Genomic DNA, 23,176 nt, shown 5'->3' on the forward strand with positions numbered 1-23,176 from the left:
GCAGAATTTTTTTTTTTCAAATGTGGGTTGTCATGCCACGCGACCACACCAAAAGTTCTCTTTGAATGAAGCCCCATATTCATGTTGCTGATTTCCTACTAGGGAACAAAGGTTTTAGCTGTTCTGTCAGATGTCCCCCCTAAAGAAAATATAGGTCACATCAGTCATTACATAAGTTCCATATACTTTTATTCTTTTATTCACTTTAATACTTTTATTTTTTTTTGTATTATGCTATGAGTATGCCATGTTGCTCATTTGAGTATTTTTTGTGTTTGAATTATGTCAAAAGTTATCTAATGCCTCAACGTTTCTGTGAAAACACCCGAAGAAAGTGTGAAGCTGTGACACGACAGTTGAACTTCTGTCAATCTGCAAAAGGTGTGACAGCATTCATACAGAAAAGAGTTACAGGTGACCAAAGTAGCAAAAAGAACAACATGAGACAAAATGATTAACAATAAAAGTATTAATGTGTACTTATTTTGTGACGATCTGACCAATATTTCCTTTAGGGGTGACATATGACAGAACAGCTGAAACCCTTCAATAAGAAGGGTTCTTGTGTTTCTGGTTGCCCTGTTCACTTCATTATGGAGCCTGTTTGTTGTGAGATAAACTGTAACCTGTGCTGAATGCTCCCCCTTTCTGTCAGCTGCTCCAGCAGATCCACACATCAATAAAGTAATGATGGACTGATGAAATTACCGTCCTTTGGCTTTCATCAAGGGCCTGGTAGCTTTTAGTAGGTTTTTTCTTCCTAATGACTGTTTTTTATGTTGATCCACATCAGAAGATTCTCCACAAAGAGCTGCATTCTGATGTGCGGATTTTTATCAAGATATTCAGATTTAACTTGATTGTATATTGAAGTAAATTATTCTAAAAGCTGGCAGCAACTTGGAGACATTAGAGTAATAATGCTTGAAAACTAAAAGGACTTTACAAAAATTTGCTCTTTTTGACTTTACGTGTTATGTACTTTTGATTGTTCCCTAGACCCTGCATTGGCTCTCAAGGGCAGCTTTTTTTGCTCAATAATTTTCAAAAGCCATGCTCTAACTTAGTTTACAATATAATCTTAGTGTTTTAAAATCCTTTAAAATTGTAACCTGAATGAGGGAATTAGTCTACCATTTCATTACAAATTTTTGAGGGAAATTATTCTTTCATTACTGAGAAAACTATATTTAGTTGTGTTGAAAATCGGATGCAAAGCTAAAATGAAAAAGGATTTTCAATTCATAAAACGGAGCTTTTCTGAAGATGACTGGACTTTTCCAGCTTCCTTCCTCCTTGTCACGAATCAGTTCTGCTTTTTAGAACAGTTTGCTTTTCCCTTAAAACCTCTAAATCCTGCCTACTAAGACAGACAGGATGCTTTTACGTCAACTGATGTGAAAGCACTTCCCTTTTCTAAAGGTTACTTTCATTATTCATTTAGCATTCTTACCTTTTTTAAGTTTTATGTATAGTACCATTATATTCATTTGTGTATTCATATATATATATATTACTCCAAAAATATCTGGCAGTTTCCTGATTGTGTGCAACACCATCAGTAAAAATCCTCCAAAAACCTCAATCCATTCATAAAAAAGGATCTATTGGCATCTTGGTCAAGGCTAGGCTAAAAAAAGGGGAGGGGGAGTAGAGGGGAGTTTTTTCAGTAGTCTGTGGGTACAGTCGACGATAGATTGTAGTGCAGGCGGGATCTGGAGGTCCCTTGAAAGTATTCGTGTGGTTGAAATGGGATCAGATCATCCCTTGAAGTGTGTGTGGTGCAGGTCGGGTAAGATCGAAGACGGATTAAAATGCTGGCAGGATCTGGAGCAGCCTATTAGCAACTAATTGTTATTGTTATTAAGTTTAATTCAAACATGTTGTGAAGAAACTGGATTCTCTAGAAAGGACTGTATTATATTAGTTCGTACCCCGTCAGTTTCTTGCACACAGAAATAAATGAATAATGACTCAGAGACAAAACTTATCTTTTGTGGAGGTTTTACTTCGTTCAAACACGAAGGGGACAGACAGATGAACATGGTGCATTCAAAGTCCGAACCTACGAGCTCAGAGATGAAAAACCCTGCATTTGCATATTCAGAAGATCGTCCGATAGACCCTGTGTGAAAATCACGCCCACAAAGAGACTGGAGAGAAACTCCAAGGCTAAAGTGAAAATAATTCTGAGGCCTGCTCAGCAGATCACACATGCACAGAAAAATTGGAGTATGAGAAGAAACTGTGAGGAAAATAGCTTGGCTGTGCTTTCTTCAAATATAATATAATTTTGAGATGACAATACATGCTCAGTGAATTAAGTTTAAACCAATAGTGTAATAAAAGTTAAAGGCAGTTTCTAACTAGTCTTCACACCAATTTCTTCACACATGTTAATAGGATTTTAAATATTCTGTGATTACTAGCTAGACTGGTAATAAGCCTGTCCAAAGAGGAATGTTTTAAGCCTAACTTTGAATGTAGAAACTGTGTCGGCCTCTCTTACATAAATTGGGAGCTTATTCCATAAAACAGTGGCTTGGTGGCTAAAGGCTCTCCCTCCAAATGTACTTTTACTAATTCTTGGAACCACATGCAGTCCTCCATTTTGTGAGCAACGTTTGGCTGAGGAGGCACTATGAATGAGTTTATGTTTAATGTAGTCTATTCAAAATTGATGGTAGCTTTAGACTTTGCTCTAGTTCCACATCTTCTGGCGGGACCACCAATCTTTCTATGTTTTTTTTGGAGGATGATCATGGTATTTGTTTGTGTGTTCGACCTCAGATCAGACCAAATGCCCTGCTGGATTTAAGTATATTACGGAGGAATTAAGCGGAGGAAAAAGAAAATAACCAGCATTTCATCAGTAGCTGCTACCGAAGAGTCCAGCGGCGAATCCCCATCCACCGGGGAGACAGGGACATGTGGTGTACGAAAAACTGCCTGGCCATTGTCAATTTCAGCTGAAAATAATCATATAGTTGGCATATTTAACTGATTCATTAGTGTTTGCCTTAAATTTCATCAGCTTTTGGTAGTCTGTCCATTTTCCCCATTCCTTCAGACATCTGTTTTTTTTTGTTTTTTTAGAAATTCATTGGTTTTGTTGTGAGGTTACACAATTCATTGAGAGGAAAACATGTCCTCTTTTTTATTTATTTTTTACAACAAATCTTAAGTTTAAAAAACTAGAGACCGTTCTGAAATAAAATGACATTCTATTTTATTTATTGATTCAAATCAGGATGTATAACAGTATCAATAAAAAAAAAGTTATTCTTAAAATAAAACTGTTGAGGCTTGCAAAACGGACTGGAAGGAATGACCAAATATGGTCAGACAATGTTTCAAACAGGAGGTCTGCGGTGGGAAGCTCAGTAATCCCCTTCCTTCCCTTTTCAATGAAAACTCTTCATCATGATTGTCCGGACAAGAAAACGAATGTGACTGTCACATGACACTTCCTGCAAATAACTGCTGAGACCAGCAGGAATGATATTCAAAGTTAGTTATATGGGTAACGTCATAGAGAAACAGTTTCTGTGATAAATCTATCTATATATCGACTTTTATCTGTTCTCCAGCTTTAATTACTTTGTTTGGAAAAATTCAGATGGATTATATTTGTATTATCATATTGTATTGGATTATATTCATTCAAGTTAAAAATAAATCATGTAAAGTTCATTTGTCTCTGCTTCAATCCGATCCTTAACGTGCTTTCTAATGCAGGAAAAAAAGGTTCAGAAGAACAAAATGAAATGTTTTTGTAAAAATTGTTAAAAGGAGAAGTGAATTAATGCAAAAGCAGCTTTAGAATAGAAAAGGAAACTAGGCCCTTCCTGCGTCAGCTGAAGGCAAAGGGCAGCCAAAGTAATAGAAAAGTGGGACCACATCTATAAATGTCAGTCTACATTTTTGATGCATCCAAGTGTGTGTTAAAACATTGTCAAGAAGTCTATTCCAGAGAGAATTCACCCATTAAAATGTCTAAGTAAAGCTCAGCGAGATGACAAAACCCAATAACTAAGTTGATGTGCTCATACCAGTGAATAAAACAAAAAACTAAACTAATATTTATTCTATAAAAGGTTTCTGTCAGGTTTCTCTTTATCAAAGGTGGAACCTAAATGTTTACAGCAGCCAAACTGAGGGTTCTGTGAAAATTTAAAGCAAAGTAAAAACTTGTATTTAAATGCTCGTCATCAACATCAGCACGTGCACTTGAATGTGTACCAATTATCATACATGGTGGTGGAAGGATTATGATTTGTGTTTTGGTTTACAATCTTAAGACCAATAAGAAGAAAAAACCTTTTGTGTGTTTTGGCATTACAAGAGCTCTGACTTCTTTCTAGCTGATAAACTTTGACAGAACCTCTAAAGAAGTGCAAAAATTGAGCTTTATTACATTAGTGAAACTTTTTTTTTTTTTTTACTTTAGCTATTTATACTTAAGTTGTCATTTTAACATTTTTATGTTCTCAAACTACATCACTGTTTTGAATTCATTTTGAAATGTATAGGATTCTTTTTATTTGAAGTTGACCAAAAGAGATGTAATTTGGGGTGATTTGGTTAGAGGAGCCAGCCACTGTAGAGCAAGGGCAGGGTAGAGTCAGGGCAAGATCTACGTATGTCCTGATACGTAAAACTGAAAGGGATGACATTCAATTTACACAGTAAATCCACTTTACTCATGTTGCCAACAAATTGTAGCTGTTGCAACAAACTTCCAAGAAAAAAAAGGGAATGAGTGTCTGCTGTGCCGTACTTCGCTTAATGCAGAAAAAAGATGATTCAGCGCATTTCCTCTTTTCATGCAATAAAAGCTGGAGGGTTTGTTCTGAGGAGATCATTAGTCCTCATCTGTCAGAGTAGCTAATCAGAACTTGCAGAAAACCTCCAGATCCTCTGACATAAGAAACATGCAGCTAGCTATGAGAAAACTGGCATGTCTGGCTCTTTTTGCCGGGGTTTTACTGGTGCTCTCATCAGCCACAGGTACGTTTTCCTCTCTTTCTTAATCTGCAGCATCTGACACAGGCATGAAGATAATTAACAACTAGATGGGATTACTATGATTACAACTAGATTATCTGAATTAAAATATTTATATTTTGAAGAAAGTGTAAAGATCTGCTTTAATTATATTTTTGTGTGCTTATTCCAAAAAAAACAACAGAAATGAAAGTTAAGAGTTGCTGCACAAAGTTGAGCATTGCAAACATCTCTGCGCCCATCATCGGCTACAGGATCCAAAAGAAGAACCTGCCCTGCATTCGCGCTGTTGTGTAAGAAATATCTCCATAAATTATCAAATATTAATTTCAGTTAAGCAGAAATCTTTAAGAAATATGAATGAATCTACTTTTTCCACCCAGGTTTGAGACCACAGAGGGAGAGATCTGCAGCCACTGGAAGCAGGATTGGGTGTATGAAAAAATCATGGAACTTGAGTGAGTAAATATTGTTTTTAGCACTGACCATTTTTATTCCTGGAATTATAATGTGCCATGGCATCAAGTTTAGATTGTTTTTCCTTTTTGCCAAAATACCAATTTTCTCTTTTCTCTTCTCTTGTTAAACAGGAAGATCCGCAAAGAAAAAATGACTGACTCCAAGACAAAACCATCCACCCCATAGACTGCCAACGCATCCTGCAAAACTTCAAAAGTCCTAAATTAATTTAGAATACCCTCTGTTATTAATATTTAATATTTATTTCAAGTGGTATTTATTTGTTTTTTTTATGAAACAATTCCGTTTCAGATTTATCTATGTTGTAATTTATTTTGAAACTCATGTGACGGGATGTTAACACTTCTACCTGACTTGCTGTTGTAAAATGTTAGTGTCATCCAAAATATGAAATAAATAGACTACAGCTAATATTTGAAAGCAGCTTGTTATTTTTTAACACATTCATAAAGTGTTTAATATTATACCACAGCTAAGTATTTATTCTGAGATTTATTTGTGTTTTGAAGCTGGTAAAAGGAAAATTTTTCCTTCAGTATTGTTTGAGCATTTACTGCTGTGTTCAGAGTAATTACTGTTCCGCATCGCCACACTCAACTTCAGCTGGAGGTCAGCCATCCTGACATTTCTGCCTCAGTCGTCATGTTGGCCCTTGCAGAGAATTTCAACATCATTAAAGGAAACCGCTCAGTTTCGTCTTTGGAGAAAGATTTTTACAGACAAGGCCAAACGGGCTCAGACAGTAAAGATGGAGAGATGAGGACTGAGCTGCTTTTTGGACAGCTGTAATTTTGTCTCTTCTCCTGCAGAGGGCAGTGTCAATGCAACTAAAGGTTTTTGTAAGAAGCCACAAGAAGAGGTTGTTTCAGTTTCAGTTTATTTCAAACACAAATGAAAAATCAACACAGTGGTTTAGAAAAGACATAAAACAATATTGTGTGCTTAAAAAGGAGTGGGTTGAAGAGAAATCTTGTCTTACCCCTTTTTACAAAACCTGATGATGTGCGTATTCAATATGCGTATTGGTATTGACAGATGGGTACAAAACATTCACGGTACAATTCTGCATGGCAACTGTGCAAAAGTGAAATTCTGTGTTTAATTAATCGCTTCTGGTCTTATACAGTACTATTAGTGACTTCTGTAGGTTTTTTTGAATACATGTAAACTTTTGGTTTGTTTTAAACCTTCATCCAATCCATTCCATAAATCCACACCACAATTTGATAAACACATTTTCTTTTTTGTTGTGTGAATGCACTGCTTTCTGAAATTCAGTTGTTTTCTTAGATTGTAACTCCCGTCTCTGTCTTTGAACAGTTGCTGCAAGTTTTTTGGAAGTAAGTTGTATCTGGCTTTATAAATGATGAGAGGCGTTTTCAGTTTCACTAGATCCCATAGTTTCAATAAACCCGACTTTAAAATTATATTTGTATGTGTCCCATAATCCACTCCATGAACAATCCGAACAGCTTTTTATTGTAAGATATATAAACACTGTAGGTTTGTTTTATAAGTATTTCCCCAAACTTCTACCCTGTACTGTAAATATGGTAGTATTATGAATGAATATATTAGTAAACGTGCATTGTGAGTGAGAGTATGGCGCGTTTTTACTTCAGCTGGTACTTCTTATTGTCGGAGTATTTGGTTACCGGACAATAAATACTTTATATTATGCAAATAAGCCATTAGTCTTATTTTACATCTGTTTTAAGATACTTTTGTTTTTTTTTCTGTTGCAAATCAATGTATTCATATTGGAATCAGAATTACAATAATATAAAATCATATTTCAACAACAAACCCTAAAGATTTTAGTCATTTTTTTGTGGAAAAACAGCACAAATCCTAAATTAATGAATGCCAATTTTGTCAATTTACACCATATGAGAAAGTTTTTGTAAGTACATTCTGCCATCTAGTGAAGATTTCAGGAGGAGCATCACATCTCGCCTGACTGGAGCTGCACTTATCAAGTGCAAGAGCTGTCTTTATCTGAACTAAAACAAAACTGCATCTCGGTAAAGCACAGCACGCATCTGGCAGAGGCCAGAGCAATTTAATGAAATGCAGACACCTTTATCAGATTTTCCCTTTGAAATAAACACCATCTGGTGCTGCCGTTTACCCATTAGACTTAAGGTGAGGGTCATCTATCATCTATTGATTGTAAATGTGTGTTTGACGATTAATGAATTGGTCTGTTTTCTTTGTTATATTTCAGTAGATGCTATTGTTGAGTAAAACAAATGTAAAATGTTTACTATATTGCAAATTTATATCATAAAATAAAAACAGACAACAGTTTAAGGTTGCTTTAAAATACATGTATTTGTTATTATCACATTTTAATAGTAACACTTGAGTAAGCAAATCAACAAAAAGAAATGGTGGAGCAAATAATGTAAACAAAGAAAAACATTTTAAAAGAGCTTTTTTTATATAAGAAAATAATTTAATCTTTGATTTGCTGATAAAATGGTGATTAACCCCCAAAATAAAATAAAATCCTAAAAGCAAAAAGAGGATAAGGATTTTTGTAGGAGACTGAAATCTATCATCAGAATGATTAGACGGAAAAAAGTTTGCTTTATTTCCAACGACTTTTCACTTGATTGTTTCTGTAACAACTTTCAATTGTTGCTCTTTTACACACTTTCAGTTTTGTTGTGGAAGGTCTCTGGTATGACTTCCAAGGTCTTTGACAGTTCAGGGTTTTTGGGTTTCTCCATCACTGCCTTCTCTGGTCCAGGGAGGATTTTGGACATTCTCTTCAGTTTTGTGCTGAAAAAAACACACGATTAAATAAATAAAAAGTCATTTTTATTTAGAACACCTGAAAAACAAAGTCTTATATTTGAAACTTGTTGGCATGTCATACCTCAGCAATTCAAGAGAATGTTTCACCCACGTCTCCTTTGCATTTGCACAGAACTGCCTGTTATTAATGGTGTAGAAACTGTCACAGAGAAACATATGAAAGAGACACATTAGACTGAAAAAAACACAGAACAGAGTCAGTGAAATCAAAGGAATGTTGGTTCATTTGATGGCAAAGACTTTTTAAAAAATTACTTATTTGAAGTTTGTGATTTTTTTCCCCCATCATTGTGAGAGAAAACTCTACAAAACATTTTTTACAAAAATATATTTTTTGTGTGTCTTATTATATTATTTGTATTACTAAACAATTTCAATCTTTATTCAAATGAATAAAGAAAGAAAAAAATTGCCTTTTTGGAAGTATGAAATCATCTGGTGCATCACCAAATTCAATCTTTTTTTAATTATATTTTTGTTTGCTTATAAAATGAAATCCTAATTCATAATTAAAAAAATACATATTTTACATTTCTTTCTCAAAGACTCAGATGAATGCAGGCTAAAGTGGAGGGAAAGAGTCTTACATGATGGCCTCAATGTGACAATAGTTGGAAGTTTGTTCTCTGTAGCCCCTAATGCGTTGGAAGGGCAGCTGCATCTTATTGTATGCTGTACAGCAGGATAAGTTTGAACGGGCACCTACAAAAACAAAACGAATTATTTAATCAATGATTTCAGATGAATGCACAATAGACAATTAAATACATGAGAAGTAAGAACTTACTGTCAGCTGGAGCTGGACAGAGCATGCCCAGTAGGAAGCAGAGAAGGGATGCCGCAGCAATACCTCTGATAGCCATGTTGAAGTTGTTGAGTCAGATGAGTTCAGGAGCCTAGAAATCTCAGCATGTTTATATATCTTTTGCCACACCTTTTTTCTAATGCTGTGGCTACCGAATTGAGAACAGGAAACCTAAAGCTATACGAAAGCAAAATATGCTAATTTTTTTTTACGTTGACTGTACATGATTCATTGACGTGGGCTTATTGGAGAGTACCACACAACCTTTGCCCTTTTCCCTACATTTACCCCTTTCTGCGTTTCCCAATTCTTTTAATGAGACGCAAACTCTTCTCATCATCTGAGCTTAACTCCTATTACTCTATTAAATGATTTTAAAGCAAAATCTACAGCTTCCGGTCCAGAAGACTCACCTTTATCTTGTGATGACATAACATTGCAGTTATATAAAATGAACTCTTGCTTAAAACAGTAGTAGTCGGTTCATAACCTTGATCAGAATCTTGATACTGCTTAGTGGTGAAACCCAATGGACTGTAACATGCTTTTGAAAATCCCCATCTCACTAGGCTGACCTATTTTGAAAAGGTGAAGGCGCCGCATCCCGCTCAGCCGACCTAGATTGCATCAAACCGATAGCATCTTTAAGTTGTACATATATTTCCAGTTTCCTGCACTTATCAAGTGCAAACACATGACAGTGCTGCTTGCAGCAGTGAAGCTTATGGAGTCTGTAAAGTGACAAAATCCTCCTCTGGGTTCACAAATGTTTCTTCCCATTTACCTGAGCAAGGTAACTTGTGGAGCCCGATGATAAAAGATCAGGGAGCGATAAAGAAGGTTGGGAGTCTTGTGATGTTTAGAGGAAACAAGACTTCCAGAGGAGCTTTAAGCTCCTATTTCTTTAGAATAACGAAGAATGGATCTGAAATCCGACCCTCCCCAGTGCCGCCCCTAAAAGCTCCTCTGTCCTCCCACGTCAGGCTTACGCTTCTCAGTTTAATGCATCATCCAAACATACGCCACATTAAATGGCTGCAGTTTCGTTTCCATTTTTTTTCCCTCTGACCCCAGAGGAGGACATAGTTAGCACACATATTACGTAACCCACAGGGGACAGGGGAATATCAAGCTTCTTTACAGAACAAACCCATGATGTTTGTCTTAGAGGAAAAGAAAAATAAGGGAGTTTCCTAAACGCTCCGGTGTGAATTCTAACCCAGACAGTTAAGGGCACAAGAGCAGGTATGGGTTTTAATTAATATTGTATCTCCCTTTTTCAGCGTGTGTGCTCATGCCCAGGTTTTTGTAGTTGTTACTGATAAGGGGAAAGCTAATGAGATAAAGCTGATGCTTGTCTTGTTTGACAGCCTAATCCTTGTTAATCCTCTATGAAACACAGCTTCTTAACACCCTGCCTTTCACTGTGAAAGACATTCACACAGTTTTTAAACTTTAAATGTCCCTTCCAAATTGATTACCATTAAAATAAATACAGGCTTCACATTTTTTTAACGAGTTACTTTGTTTACTTCAAACGTCTCCCCTTTAAAAACACATTTTATTGTACTATATCAGTTAGTGAAACTACATTTTTTAAATTTAGAAATATGAAGAATTATTTGGGAAACAGAAAAAGTATCATCTAAAAACAAAGTTCTAAAGCACAGTTGACTTTTGACATTTATTTTCTTTATATCCAGCTGCAAATGGAAGCCACCAGTGCTCAACAGATTTTTCTTTTTTGTAATTTATTTATTGTTAGGTTTAGTAAAACTGTGTTAAATTCTACAAAGATAGTTATTAACAAATGGAATGAAAAAATAAAGCCCCTTGTAAAAAAGATTGATCAGTGTAAAATGTACACGCATACACATTAGTCAACTTAAAAATACCAAAAAAATTGTTTTCAATGTTTACATCAAATACTCATATGGTCACTCTTTCTATACTCTTCTTATTTGTTATAATGTCATAAAATGCTGGTGCTTGATAAATCTTATACAGATGATGATATTGGTAATATCAATATATTGTGTGTATTTTTTTTGTTTGTTTTTTTACATTTTGGTATTTTATGTTGTCAAAGTTGACTCAGTATAAGGAAGTGGGCTTAAATAAGATACATGCCCATCTCCCTTTCAAACAGCTTATTGTTCTTAAGTTCTGAGACTTTGTGAATGGCTGTCTTTATTTATCAGTGAGTGTATACATTTAATGACTGTTGTTTTTATTATATGTTTGTTATAGAGGAACTAAACCACTTACTAAAAGAAAACAACTAAACCAATACAAAAAAGTAATCTCTATTTGCAGTCCATTATATATTTATACAATATTTTCACAGTGCATACATTCTTGCATATTACACCAGTCCTACACAAGGTCAGATCTCGATTGTCTAATGTATTGTAGCCATCCTTCCCAAATAGAATCGGATTTATCAAATTCCAACCGGAGTGAAGATGTCCGTCTCTCCATATTATAGCTGTTGAGCATCACTTCAACCAATTCTTCCACTTTAGGCACTTTGTCATCTTCTGGTAATCCCCATTTTTTAGGCCAGCATCATAAATCTCAGGATTTTATAGTCATCAACTGTTTTTTTATCTTCATTTTTATTTAGAGGGCTGTGCGGTGGTGCTCTTGTTTCACACGCACCAAGAAGGCCCTGGTTCAAATCCCAGCTGGGACCTTTCTGTGTGGATGTCAGGGTTCTGACTTTTTCCTTAATAAAGAGAAGGACCACACAGGAGATGAGAACTTTTGCTAGACTTCTGCAGAAGGAGAATCGGTCTGTGACAGCGCGAACTGTCACAGAGGAGTTCTGCCTTCTCAGTCTATCCAGTCTGGTTTTATTGGTGGCTGGGGTTGATAACATAAAAGTAGGTCATTCAATCAAGCAGTACAGGAACATCATATTCTTGTATAATCAGAACTTTTCAGGTCATTGTTTTCTTACTGAAAGATAGGACTTAGACAATCATATGGTGATAATAGCGTGTAAGCAAATGATAATTACATAACCCTAACAGTGGAGTTTGCATGTTCTCCTGGTGCATGTGCGGGTTTTCTCTGGGGACTCCAGCTTCACTCCAAGAACATGCATCATAGGTTAATTAGTTTCTCTAAACTGCGCCTAGGTGTGCATGTGAGTGAGTGGCCCTGTCACAGGCTGGTGACCTGTTGGAGGTGTGCCCTGTTATTGCCCAATAGCAGCTGGGTTGGATCCTGCAGAACCATGATCCTGAAAGGGATTTAGGAGGTTTAATAAATAAACGAATGAATTAATGGAAATCTTTGTAGATTAACCATCTCAATCCTTCCCAGGTGAATGGTGAGGGGGGAGCTTCATCTACACTTTTTTTTTTATCTCCGTCCAATACTGATATATCAGGAAACATCCCCAGAATATGTGCAACTGATGCTCCACAAAGTCTCCAAAAATTTGTAAAGTCGTATTTTTTGGCGTAGGGGATCACAAAATATCTTATATACACTTCCACCATGCTGAAGAGATTTTATGGTTACAGTTGGAATTATATTTTAAATTCCTTGCATAAATCAGGTTTTCATTTGTAAAAAGCCTTTTTGGCTTTTAGGCTAAACCTGAATATGAACAACTAATTTAAAGACTCACTTTGATGAAAATCATGTTTTTGGTGTTTTTAACATGTTTTGTAGCATTTTTCTCGTAACGAAGGACATATGTTTAAAATAATCTAAAAATTGAATTTCTGAGTATTTCTTACATCCCCAATCTCTTTTGAGGTTGGGGATGTGAGGGGGTCCATGTAAGCTAGCGGGAGAGCACATCAACAGATGGATGATGGACATTGGTAGAAGCATACTCGGCACCTACTGTACAACCAACAACTTTGAGGCGAATTTCTAATGAGCTCCTGCTGCTGTGGAGAAACTATGTCCTGAAAAACGACACAGGTTTTTTGATTTTGGTTAAAAACGGTATAATCGTGATTAAAAGCCGACTGGGACTGCTTTGCAATAGATCAAAAGATGATCAGAGTGGCAATTTAAATTCAGGATGTTAAAAGGAGAAGAGGAGGAAGATTTATGGTGAGAGTTAAGAAAAGTTGAAGGAGAAAAGAGGGGGGTCAAAGTGGGGAAGGGGTGGGAAAAACAAAAAGAGAAAGGAAATATAAAAGATCAAAAATAGACAAGAAAGTTTCTTAATACATAATGTTGTCAATTTTAGAAATAAATGTTGAATTAAAAAAAAAACACATCTATTTAGCCACAAACCAACAGACATTTGTCTCAACAAACTAACATGCACATATACAGTATATAGCTTTGAGGATCCACACATGCAACTGTACTCAGCACATATGTGCAAACGCCCACGCACATACCAACACAAACACATACCTCAGACACCAGATAAACCTGCATGCATGCAAACATCTGTGTTTGTGCAGAGATGAGCAGCCAGATGTGTTCAGCTTAGTGTGTGTTTCCTGAGCATGGAAGAACAAGGAAGCAGCTCAGCTAGCCAGGGACTCCCCCAGACCCCCCGTGGAGAAAGAGCCCGAGGACAACGGCGATGTTTGGCTCTGTAGCAGCTCCTTTTCATCCTCTCCTGTGAATTCTTAATCAAATAAAATTATGAGAGGGACCAACACTGCCCGATGCTGCAGGTTGCACATTCCCCATGACACGTTTGCTTACTATCACTAAAGCTGCACAGAACCGTGAGACCAACCCAAAATAGTAGCACTAAAGGCGGAAAAACCCATGTGAAGCCAAAAAACAAAAGCTAGAAAAAGCTTGGCAGAACCACGGGGGATCGCTCAGGTCTTTGAAGGTTCAACTCAATGAGTAACACTTTTCATTACACATCATTTCATGCTTTTAAAGTAGCTGAAGAAAAAGCTGATTAGTGCAACTTTTTCATTACTATGACTTATTCTTGTCTGTTGAAGAAATCTAATATCTTCCTCACAGTACAAAATGTACGTTCTTTTAATTTAAAAGCTGTTTGTTTCTGGGGGGTTGCAAATCAGATGGAACCAAAGAAAAGATTTGGGGATGGGGGGGTCAAAGAAGGGGTGAGGGTAAAAACACAGAGAGGGTCACCATTGAGTTGTCCGCCCACACGAAGCCCCCTCTGCTTACCTGCGTGGGCGTGGGCTGAAAGAAAGGCGCAGATGCAAAAACATCCACTCAAATGGGTGTGCATCTTTTTAACCCTGAATCTTAAATGTAGCCAAATGGAGTGGAATAAAAGCATTTCTTAATTAGACTGAAACGTCCTCAAACCTACAGAAATGTAAATGTCCTTTAAAGCGTGCCAGAGCAAAGAAGACCAAAAAAAGAAGAGGTGACATTGGCATTTAAGAAAAAAAGCCTTATTTATCATAATCAGCATTGTTCTACTCTTAAACGGTAACTCTGTAGACTCTTTGACATACAAATATGTGAGCCCACTAGATTCTGTCCTTACTTTTTCCTCCTACATGCCATCTGCCCCGTGTGTCCAGACCGTGGGTGACTGGAGTGTCTGTGGGGGGGAAGAGGAATTATTGTGGTAAATAAGCGGTGATGTAACAGCTTGAACCACTTTTGTTGCCCAACATCCACAGTCTGCAGACGATGAGAAGACAAGGACTTCAAAAAATCTGACAAAGAGCCTAGAGGTGTTTTAGTCAGGCAGAGCTAACTCATGGCCAGGGGAACTCTGGAGGATACAGTGAGCCAGAAGAGGTGAGGAGTACAGAGGTGGAAGGGAGCGATAGAGTGGGAGAAAGAGGAGTATTTTTAGGGTGGTTTGTTATCAGTGGAGACGAGGGCGCAGAATACCAGCCGGGCCACATCGCCAAGGGGGGAAACAGCACCGAGCTCTCCGCAGAGACATGAGATAAGGAGGAATTGAACAGTGAACATACACTTGTAGGTCCACAAAGGCACAGATGCACACTCGGAAACAAAACCACATCCACAGGAAGAGACACTGCAGCTCACGTATCTTTTCGCAAACACTTTAAACCCCTCGTCTGTGTAGACATATCACATCGGAGTGGAGTTTTAAGCTCCAAAGGCGGCCCGGGTGTCTCCTCTGGTGACAAAACCAACAATATCGCAGCAGAATCTGCGCTATTTTATCTCTTCTTCATTGTGATAGTTCTAAGATGTAAATGCCAACCGAACAGATGGATGCAGAGAACATCTCATCACTCTGACACCATGTTTATGCAACCACATGCAAACACTCCACACAAACACACTCTGCGAGCACACACACACGTTTAGGCTCCAAACCAAGGCGGTAATGGAGACTCACTCCGTCTTCAAAGTGCAAACAATGACGCACTAATGGTTTGATGTTTTTGAGGCTACCTTCCTCCCTTCATTTGTTGAGATGTACATAAACAGGCCTGCACATCCTCCTGCCTTCACACATGCACTGAGTAATCAGCAGACAAGCAGCTGCTGTGGAAGAAGCAAAACGCCTCTGACATGCTAATGACGCTTTGTCGACCCGAGGAGTTCAACTGCACGCACTCACACTGTGCAGATTTAGAAACTCTGACTATTATCTGTCACTTATCCAAGACAATACCAGTCTAGTTGTGTGAATATTAAATGGGTTTCGCTCCCTGGGTGATATTAGCGCTCTGTAGGGCTGCAAACCAAATAAAACCCTTGTTCGCTCCAAGAATATCTAAGACAGTTTTTGATGGAAGATCCTTTTCTTTCAGCACCCCACCCCAAACACCCACCTACCCAATCAGATCCTCACTGGCAACGTGCTGCTCCTCGTCTCTCTTGCCTGCTTCTTTTGTTCATCACTCTCGGCCGCCTACACACCTACCGTCCCCCGGGCTTTTCTCTTTACGCTCTTACCACACATGCACAGATTTACATTTACACTTTGTTTGTACTTCACTTTATTCCTTCCAATCCTTTTTTTGCCATCTTTGATTAGATCTGTAAGTGTCTAAAAGCACATCTACGTTTACAGTGAGAAACAAACATTCAGCGCCTATATTTAGTGTTCTCCAATGCAGATGTGTGGGCAGCAGCCATCTGGGGCCCCAAACAGGACAAAACGTCAGAAGATGTGTGCTTGTGTTGCAGAGGGCTAAGGGCCAAACCAAAGGGTTCGAGGCTGGGATGTCATTGTGGAACCCCCCCCCCACACACACACACCAGAGGGCTGGGAATCTCAGGGGAGAGTGGGAAAAACATTCCGGCTATCATCAATCAAAACTTTGGTGACACAAATGACCAGAAACAACGGAGCGTTCTCCACTATGTCACCGCCATGTCCCACCCACCTGTGCCACCGCACCATAGGCCCTCGCCGGACTGCACCCTCTACGATTGGCCGGCTGGTCCCTGAGTGAAATCGAGTTCCTCTCCTGTCTAATTGGGTCTTTGTAATTGCGCGGTCTATCGTGCTGCAGAGGAAGAAAAGGACGTGAAAAACGGTATTATGGCGGAGAGTGGCAGGTCGAAGCGGGGAGTTCGGTGGCCGCCATCTCAAAGTGCCAGATGCTCTTCCTTGGTCAATTGTGAGGCCTTACAGGGGACTGAGATGGTTTTAGCGTAGCAACTGCAAAAACACAAAAGCAAGATGGAGACCAATCAAGACGATTCGCGTAAACAAGCGAGGGACAGGCCAACAGTGTTGCACATGGACTCACAAACATGCTAACTTAAAAACAACACTCCCTAAAAATAATCAAACAGTTTGTGTTGGCTGCTGAGACTTGGATGCTTTTGGTGCAGGTCATCAGAGCATGATTCCCACTGCCTTTGCAATGTGAGAACGCCTTTGTTTCACCTTCTGTTCTTCCACCGTGCAGAAGATAGCGGAGAAACACAAAGCAAATGAAAGTTCTTCAAGCCGAGCCATTAAGAGTGAATGTGTACTGGAGTGTAGGAGGACGGGTCAGGAGACTGCTCTTTGTTTGTCCCATCCTGCTTTCACACTGGGCCACAACACGCCGCCTTTTTGTTTACAACCGCCTCTTTGTAAAAATCTCTTCCACTTATTTTTTTTTTCTTTATTATCCCCATATGGGATGATACATTTTTCCAAGTGCAGATGACAGATGGTGGGGGACTCACTGGAGCTTGTTATCCTCATGTTCTTATAGCCTTAAAATTTCCAACAGCCTCTTATGGAGGATTTTTCACCTACGGCGTGTTTCCTTGCTTCAGCTGCCACCAACAGGTGGCGATGTAGTCTCGGTTTTTCAGCTGTACAGCTCCTCAGGACAAAGAGCCGCCTACAACTTCAAAGAAATTCAGACAGCCCAACCCTTTGACAGGGAAATTTGACATATTCACAAAAAAAGAAGTGATGCCAGGAAAAGCTGAGTTATTTTTTTCAACAGTGTTATCATTTTTTGTGACTAATAAAACTAAATGTAAGAAAGTCAGATCCTTTTGACAGTTCGTTGTTTTTCTTACCTTTTAAACATTTATGTTTTTTCTTGAGGATTTTCTAAAACCTTATAAAATACCACTTAAAATGTTTTTTGGGTCTTAAAAATGACTTACAGTCATAAAAAATGTGTTATCTGTATCTTAATTTAAAGGCAAACTTATATTTAATCAGATAATTGTCAGTCTGATGCCTCCTTACTTCCATTTTAAAAATTAACTGCAAAGTCTTCTCCAAAGAGAACCCACTGACGCGCAGTTTTCCTGACCCACAGCTCTGTGTGCCATTAGGCTCATGTCATTCACTGTCAGGGGAAGTTTCAGAGTGTGAGAGACCGCCCTATTATCTGCCGCTGCATCCAACTCTCTTTCACACTTGCTTTTCATTCACGCACACTTTTCCCACCGGGATGGAGCGGCATCAGCCGGCGCGCGGAGCCAACAGGGAACTCGCAGGCTTCCAGGCGGCACACATGGCTGCTAAATTATGGCGAACCTTGTCGGCGTCCATCTGGATCCTTACGCTTGCTTCCAGCTCGAGGACGAGGATTTATCCCCCCAACGAAGGTGAGTGCGGAAGAAATGAGGGTCCGTATGCGCACGGTGGATGCGGCGCGCGCACTGCGGCGCGTCCTGAATTGATCAAGCCGATTTAGATGCAACTCGGACTGTTCAATAAGTTGGTTTTAAGGGCGGAAAAAGTTGCACTATTGTTCACCCTAATGGCCCAATGGAGACGCAGAAAAATTATTTAGATCCCATAAATGATTTCTGCAAAGAATTTCCGTCTTAGTATGTATGACTTCATAATTCAACGTGTCCAAAAAGTATCCGGTTTTCTTTCATGTTTAACCAAAGAAAACGAATCTGACAAAGTGAGCCAGATTGTTCGCTATTTTTAAACACACTGAACACTTTTTAGAAGTGAGAAGTTTCATAGCAATTTTCTAAAACCCTGACTTTTTGTGCAAACTCCATGCATGTGTGTGTTTGAATTTCAGTGACCCTGCTGGACACCAGAACAGTGCCAGGAGAGCTGAAATGGGCTGCTCGCCCTTCAGAAGGAGGAGTGAGTGGGAACTTCCTTATTTCCTTCTTTTATTTCTTTCTTCTGTCTTCTTATTAGTTGCTGTTTACAACCAGTTCTTTCTTTTGAACACACACACTTAGTCTCCTCACACATGCACACACACACACTTCTGAAAGCTGAAGCTAATCATCCCACAGATTTTGCAATGTGCTGTTGTTCACCAAGCCTAAGTGCTAATATGAGATTGCTGGCGTTGTGTTTGGCAGAAGTAACGGCACAAGCCAGCTTGATGGTGGGTGTGATTTTTTAGGGATTTGAACTACGGAGCAGTTGCCAGAAAGAGTCCTTCAGATACTTCTTTATATATATATATATATATATATATATATATATATATATATATATATATATATATATATACATGTTTTGTTTGTTATTTTCTCAATCATTTTTGTACTTTTCCTTGTTGTGATGTGGTTCTTCGCCTTTCTTGCCTGCAGATTATTTCTCTCATCACTTTGTTGCTTCAGGAGGCCGTGGTGAACTTGAATTTTATTTCTTCAGTCACTCATGCTGCTTGATTGATGGGGTCCTGGTCTCGGCATACTGAGCTTTTGATTACAGGGACCCCCCTCCTCTCCCTACCTTCCTCATCCCTTAGCTGCACACATCCACAGTTTCTCCATGGTTGGGGCAACCGCAAAGCTTTCTTTCCTCTGACAGCTGTGTGTGATTCCTGTCGGAAAACAAAAGCTCCACGGGGGTGGGGGGCATCATACTCAGTCCTAATCATTTGCACAGCTAACACTCAACACACTACAAACATTTCTGGAGTAATTCTAAAATCCAAGACATAGTTAGTTTATTTTTATTTTTTTTAAGGCTGATTTTGAGGTCGCTGTAACAATGTAAAACAATGTGCTCTTCTAAAACTTTGTCATATGTAACGCCAACAAAGTTCTGGTACTGACAAATCTGTTTTTGACTACCGGTAAATACATTTGTAACAATTTAGTAGTGAATTTCTGGAGTTTGATGACATTTTAATCAGACTTAACACCCCCAACACACACACAGGCCCGCAAACCCTCTCATTCCGTGGCTCTCCCCCTATTCCTCTCTCCGGACACACCGCATTTAGAGTGTATACAGCTCTGACTTGCAGGGAGAGAGCAGATTATTATTCAGTGCCAATAAAAAGCCAATTTGGAGTTGGGAGGCTCAGCGGTCGTTTGAAGGGTCACAGTACAAGGCACATAATCGGCCCCATTGAGATGGATGGTGCGGGGAAGGCTGGACCCGCTGCACTTGTGTGGAAAAGCCCATGCAGAAACCATATTTTCATAGGAACTGCTGTCCACTGCAGAATGTTGTCCATTCATGAACTTTGTTCTTGAATGCGCAGAAGCATCAGGCATGTTTTTGTTCCGATTTTGAATGGACAGAAAGTTTTCTATGTGAAACCCATTTGAAGGGTTACATTTTCTGATGTGGACTTTCAGTGCTGTGTCTAAAAAGCTCTTTTTATTTATGCATCAGCATTCTTCTGGGAAATTTTTATGCTTGTAATTTTGACCCGCAGCTCCCAGCAGGGATGCTTGTTTGCAGCATCAAATGAATCCTTGTGGGGACTCTATCTGCATTTCATCTGAAACTTCCACATAAATGTCTAATACTTGACTGTTATATTTTAGTTAATTGGGCAAGACTAATCTTTGAAATCCTGTTTCCTTGGAACAGATAAGACAAAAACGTTCTGCATAATCAATTTACAGCATGCTGCATGACCTAACGGGTGCATTGATCCACATTTATGTTTTTGAAGTGGGAGGAAGTCAGCATTATGGATGAGAAGAACATCCCCATCAGGACGTACCAGGTGTGCAACGTCTTAGGACCTAACCAGAACAACTGGCTGAGGACAGACTGGATCCCTCGGTCCGGCGCTCAGCGGGTCTACGTGGAAGTCAAATTCACTTTGAGGGACTGCAACAGCCTGCCAGGAGTCACTGGCACCTGCAAGGTAGATAAACCTTGGCCCCTGTCGGAAGATAACTGCCTGATCCGATCTTACAAAGTTTAACCGAAGCTGGCCAACAACAGAGATCTCTGACAAAGGCTTGGCTTCTTTCATATTGTAACTTTCATCATGATTAGTTGATGTAATGACTGCAGATAATGGAGTTTTTATAGTGCTGCTACTGATTACTCAGGCAAAAAAGCTCACTCTTCCTCATTAGTTTGTTAAGAGAGAAAAAAATGGCCGCTGTTGATAATTAATAGGCATGTCTATTTTTTTTTCAAATGCCTTCTTTTGTCTTACAGGAGACATTCAATCTGTACTACCATGAGTCAAACGAAGACAGAGAGAGCTACATCAAAGAGAGCAGCTTCATTAAGGTGGACACAGTGGCAGCAGATGAGAGCTTCACCCAGGTAACAACAAACAACTGAGTCAGACTTTGAGCTCAGTATACTGCCTCCTCCACTCACTTTAATTTGCTATGATGGGGAAAATAAAACCCTGTGGCACTTTGCTGTAATTTTCTTACTTGCACTTTTATCTTGAATGTTGGTTTTGCTGTCCCAGGAATGTTAGTGGGGTGCTTTTGCTTAGCCCTTCCTAAAGTGTCTCCTGATTTTAGGTGTTGCGGGCTTTTACCTCTGAAATCAATAAAAGTTTATTTGAATGGGAGCCAAGTGCGGAAAATCGGAGGATCCGTAACGGTTTCGGCTAAAACTCCCATTTCAGATCGAAAAAGCAAATTGGATTAATAGGAGCTGACACATTTCACTACACATTCCATTACAGCGGCTCCATTCTCTGTCTGTTCAGGTTGATGTTGGAGACCGTATCATGAAACTCAACACAGAGGTGCGAGATGTGAAAGTGACAAACCGGAAAGGTTTCTACCTGGCCTTTCAGGACGTCGGCGCCTGCATCGCTTTGGTTTCGGTTCGAGTTTTCTACAAAACATGTCCGCTCACCATTCGGAATTTAGCGACTTTTCCTGACACAGTCACCGGTGCTGACACGTCTTCCCTAGTGGAGGTTAGAGGGTCATGTGTTAACCAATCAGAAGAAAGAGAGGAACCTAAAATGTACTGCGGAGCGGATGGAGAGTGGTTGGTTCCAATTGGTGGATGTCTCTGCAATCCAGGATATGAGGAGAAGGGCGGTTCATGTCAAGGTAAGTAAAGCAATTGATGGCATGACTCTTCGAGCGTGAGATTTTTTTTTTTTTATGTCACCATTGATGCAGCAGCATTATTGTTTTCTCACAACTGATCGGAAAAATTTCTCTGAGAAAAATATATATATATATTTTAGAAGGTTTTGGCCATTAGAATAGGATTTGTAAGTATTTTCTTCAAAAACTGTTGATAACGCTTCATAAAAAAACACTTAAAAATGTTCCCATAGCAGATTCTATAAGCATATAACATCTTAGAAAATCCAAAAACGTTAAATATTGGGGGGAAAAAACATCACAAATTTACTGACATTTAAATGGTTTTGGCTTGATAATTCTGCAATACATGACACAGATAACAATCCCCCAATTCCTTTTTCCATAAATATAGCTTATTATTGACTTTAACAAAACATATAAATATCATGACATTCTTCTTTTTCTTGTTTAAATGGCAGGTAGCATCAAATGCCATGACATTAAAATATGTTCTCCTAGTCACTTTAAAAGGAGTGACTAGAACATCTTATGAAGTGCAGTTATTTTGCAATTTAAACTAAAGAAGATTAAAAACTAGAGACAAAAAAAATCTTCTCTTTTCCAACACACTGTTAGTTTTATTTTACTAACAGTGAGCTTTTAAAAGCTGTGTGAATATGTGTTCTTAAATAGGATTTTGATGATGTTCTGTCACACCAGGTTAAGTTTGGCGATCATCCACAGCTGTCTTCATTTAGTCAATTATCCTCAGTGTATTTTAAGTGCCGGGTTTTCAGTTTTTCTTTGTCAGGTCATCTGCTTTGTCACTCTTTTGTTGCCCACTTGGTTGTGTCATCTCTAAGTTGGTTAAATATTGAAGTTTGTGCCACCAAGCCCAGTCTTCATGTTGGGTCCAACACCACCAGTTCTTGGCAAGCTGTAGTATTGTTTTCATTATAGGGATCAACACTTTAGACTGGACAACACCTACCTCATTGGTTTCATGGCATTTTCTCAGATATGTTTATATTTAGCTTTTTTATTGCAAAAGCTATGAAACTTTTCCTAACCTAGTGTTTTAACTTTAAATTCAACCCATCAGCTGTTCTGTGGTGGATATACCTTACATGGAGATGTTTCCATTGAATGAGAAAGATGCACATAACTCTACCCAGACAGAAAATAATGGGTTACTTGCACTTTACATTCAAGATGAATTCAATAAAAAACAAAAAAAAATTCAATGAAGGAGCTTTAATATATGGCTTCTCTGAAATTGTGCAGGACTAAGAATGATCATCCTAACCTGTAAACATTTTTTGCTGCACCCTGAATAAAAGTAAGACTTTAAGTCTCTCTCCATGTAGAGGAAAAATCTGCCAACTGTTATTAACCAGATGAAAAACACGTTTTTGCTCCGACTCACATTGACTTAAATCAGCCATT

The 23,176-nt window shown here is 38.7% G+C and overlaps 2 protein-coding genes across 2 annotated transcripts in view; one reads left to right on the plus strand and one right to left on the minus strand.

Annotated features, from left to right (window-relative positions):
* Positions 1–7,795: 7,795 nt before the first annotated feature.
* LOC101160023 (C-C motif chemokine 2) lies at positions 7,796–11,844 on the minus strand. Its single transcript, XM_004079174.4, has 4 exons — positions 9,098–11,844; positions 8,898–9,012; positions 8,372–8,449; positions 7,796–8,274 (listed from the first exon to the last, which is right to left on the minus strand). The coding sequence occupies exons 1-4, from the start codon at positions 9,171–9,173 to the stop codon at positions 8,139–8,141; spliced, it is 405 nt and encodes a 134-aa protein (XP_004079222.1). The 5' UTR covers positions 9,174–11,844; the 3' UTR covers positions 7,796–8,138.
* A 1,020-nt stretch (positions 11,845–12,864) lies between these two features.
* Positions 12,865–23,176, plus strand: part of LOC101160266 (ephrin type-A receptor 4-A) — a 30,315-nt gene continuing 20,003 nt past the window's right edge. The window contains exons 1-5 of the mRNA XM_011486673.3: positions 12,865–18,094; positions 18,529–18,596; positions 20,383–20,580; positions 20,883–20,993; positions 21,394–21,748. Of these exons, the coding sequence (XP_011484975.1) occupies positions 17,938–18,094; positions 18,529–18,596; positions 20,383–20,580; positions 20,883–20,993; positions 21,394–21,748 (889 nt within the window). The 5' untranslated portion in view covers positions 12,865–17,937. The remainder of the gene's footprint in view (positions 18,095–18,528; positions 18,597–20,382; positions 20,581–20,882; positions 20,994–21,393; positions 21,749–23,176) is intronic.

The sequence above is a fragment of the Oryzias latipes genome, chromosome 17 (genome assembly GCF_002234675.1).
Source record: "Oryzias latipes chromosome 17, ASM223467v1".
NCBI lineage: Eukaryota > Metazoa > Chordata > Actinopteri > Beloniformes > Adrianichthyidae > Oryzias > Oryzias latipes.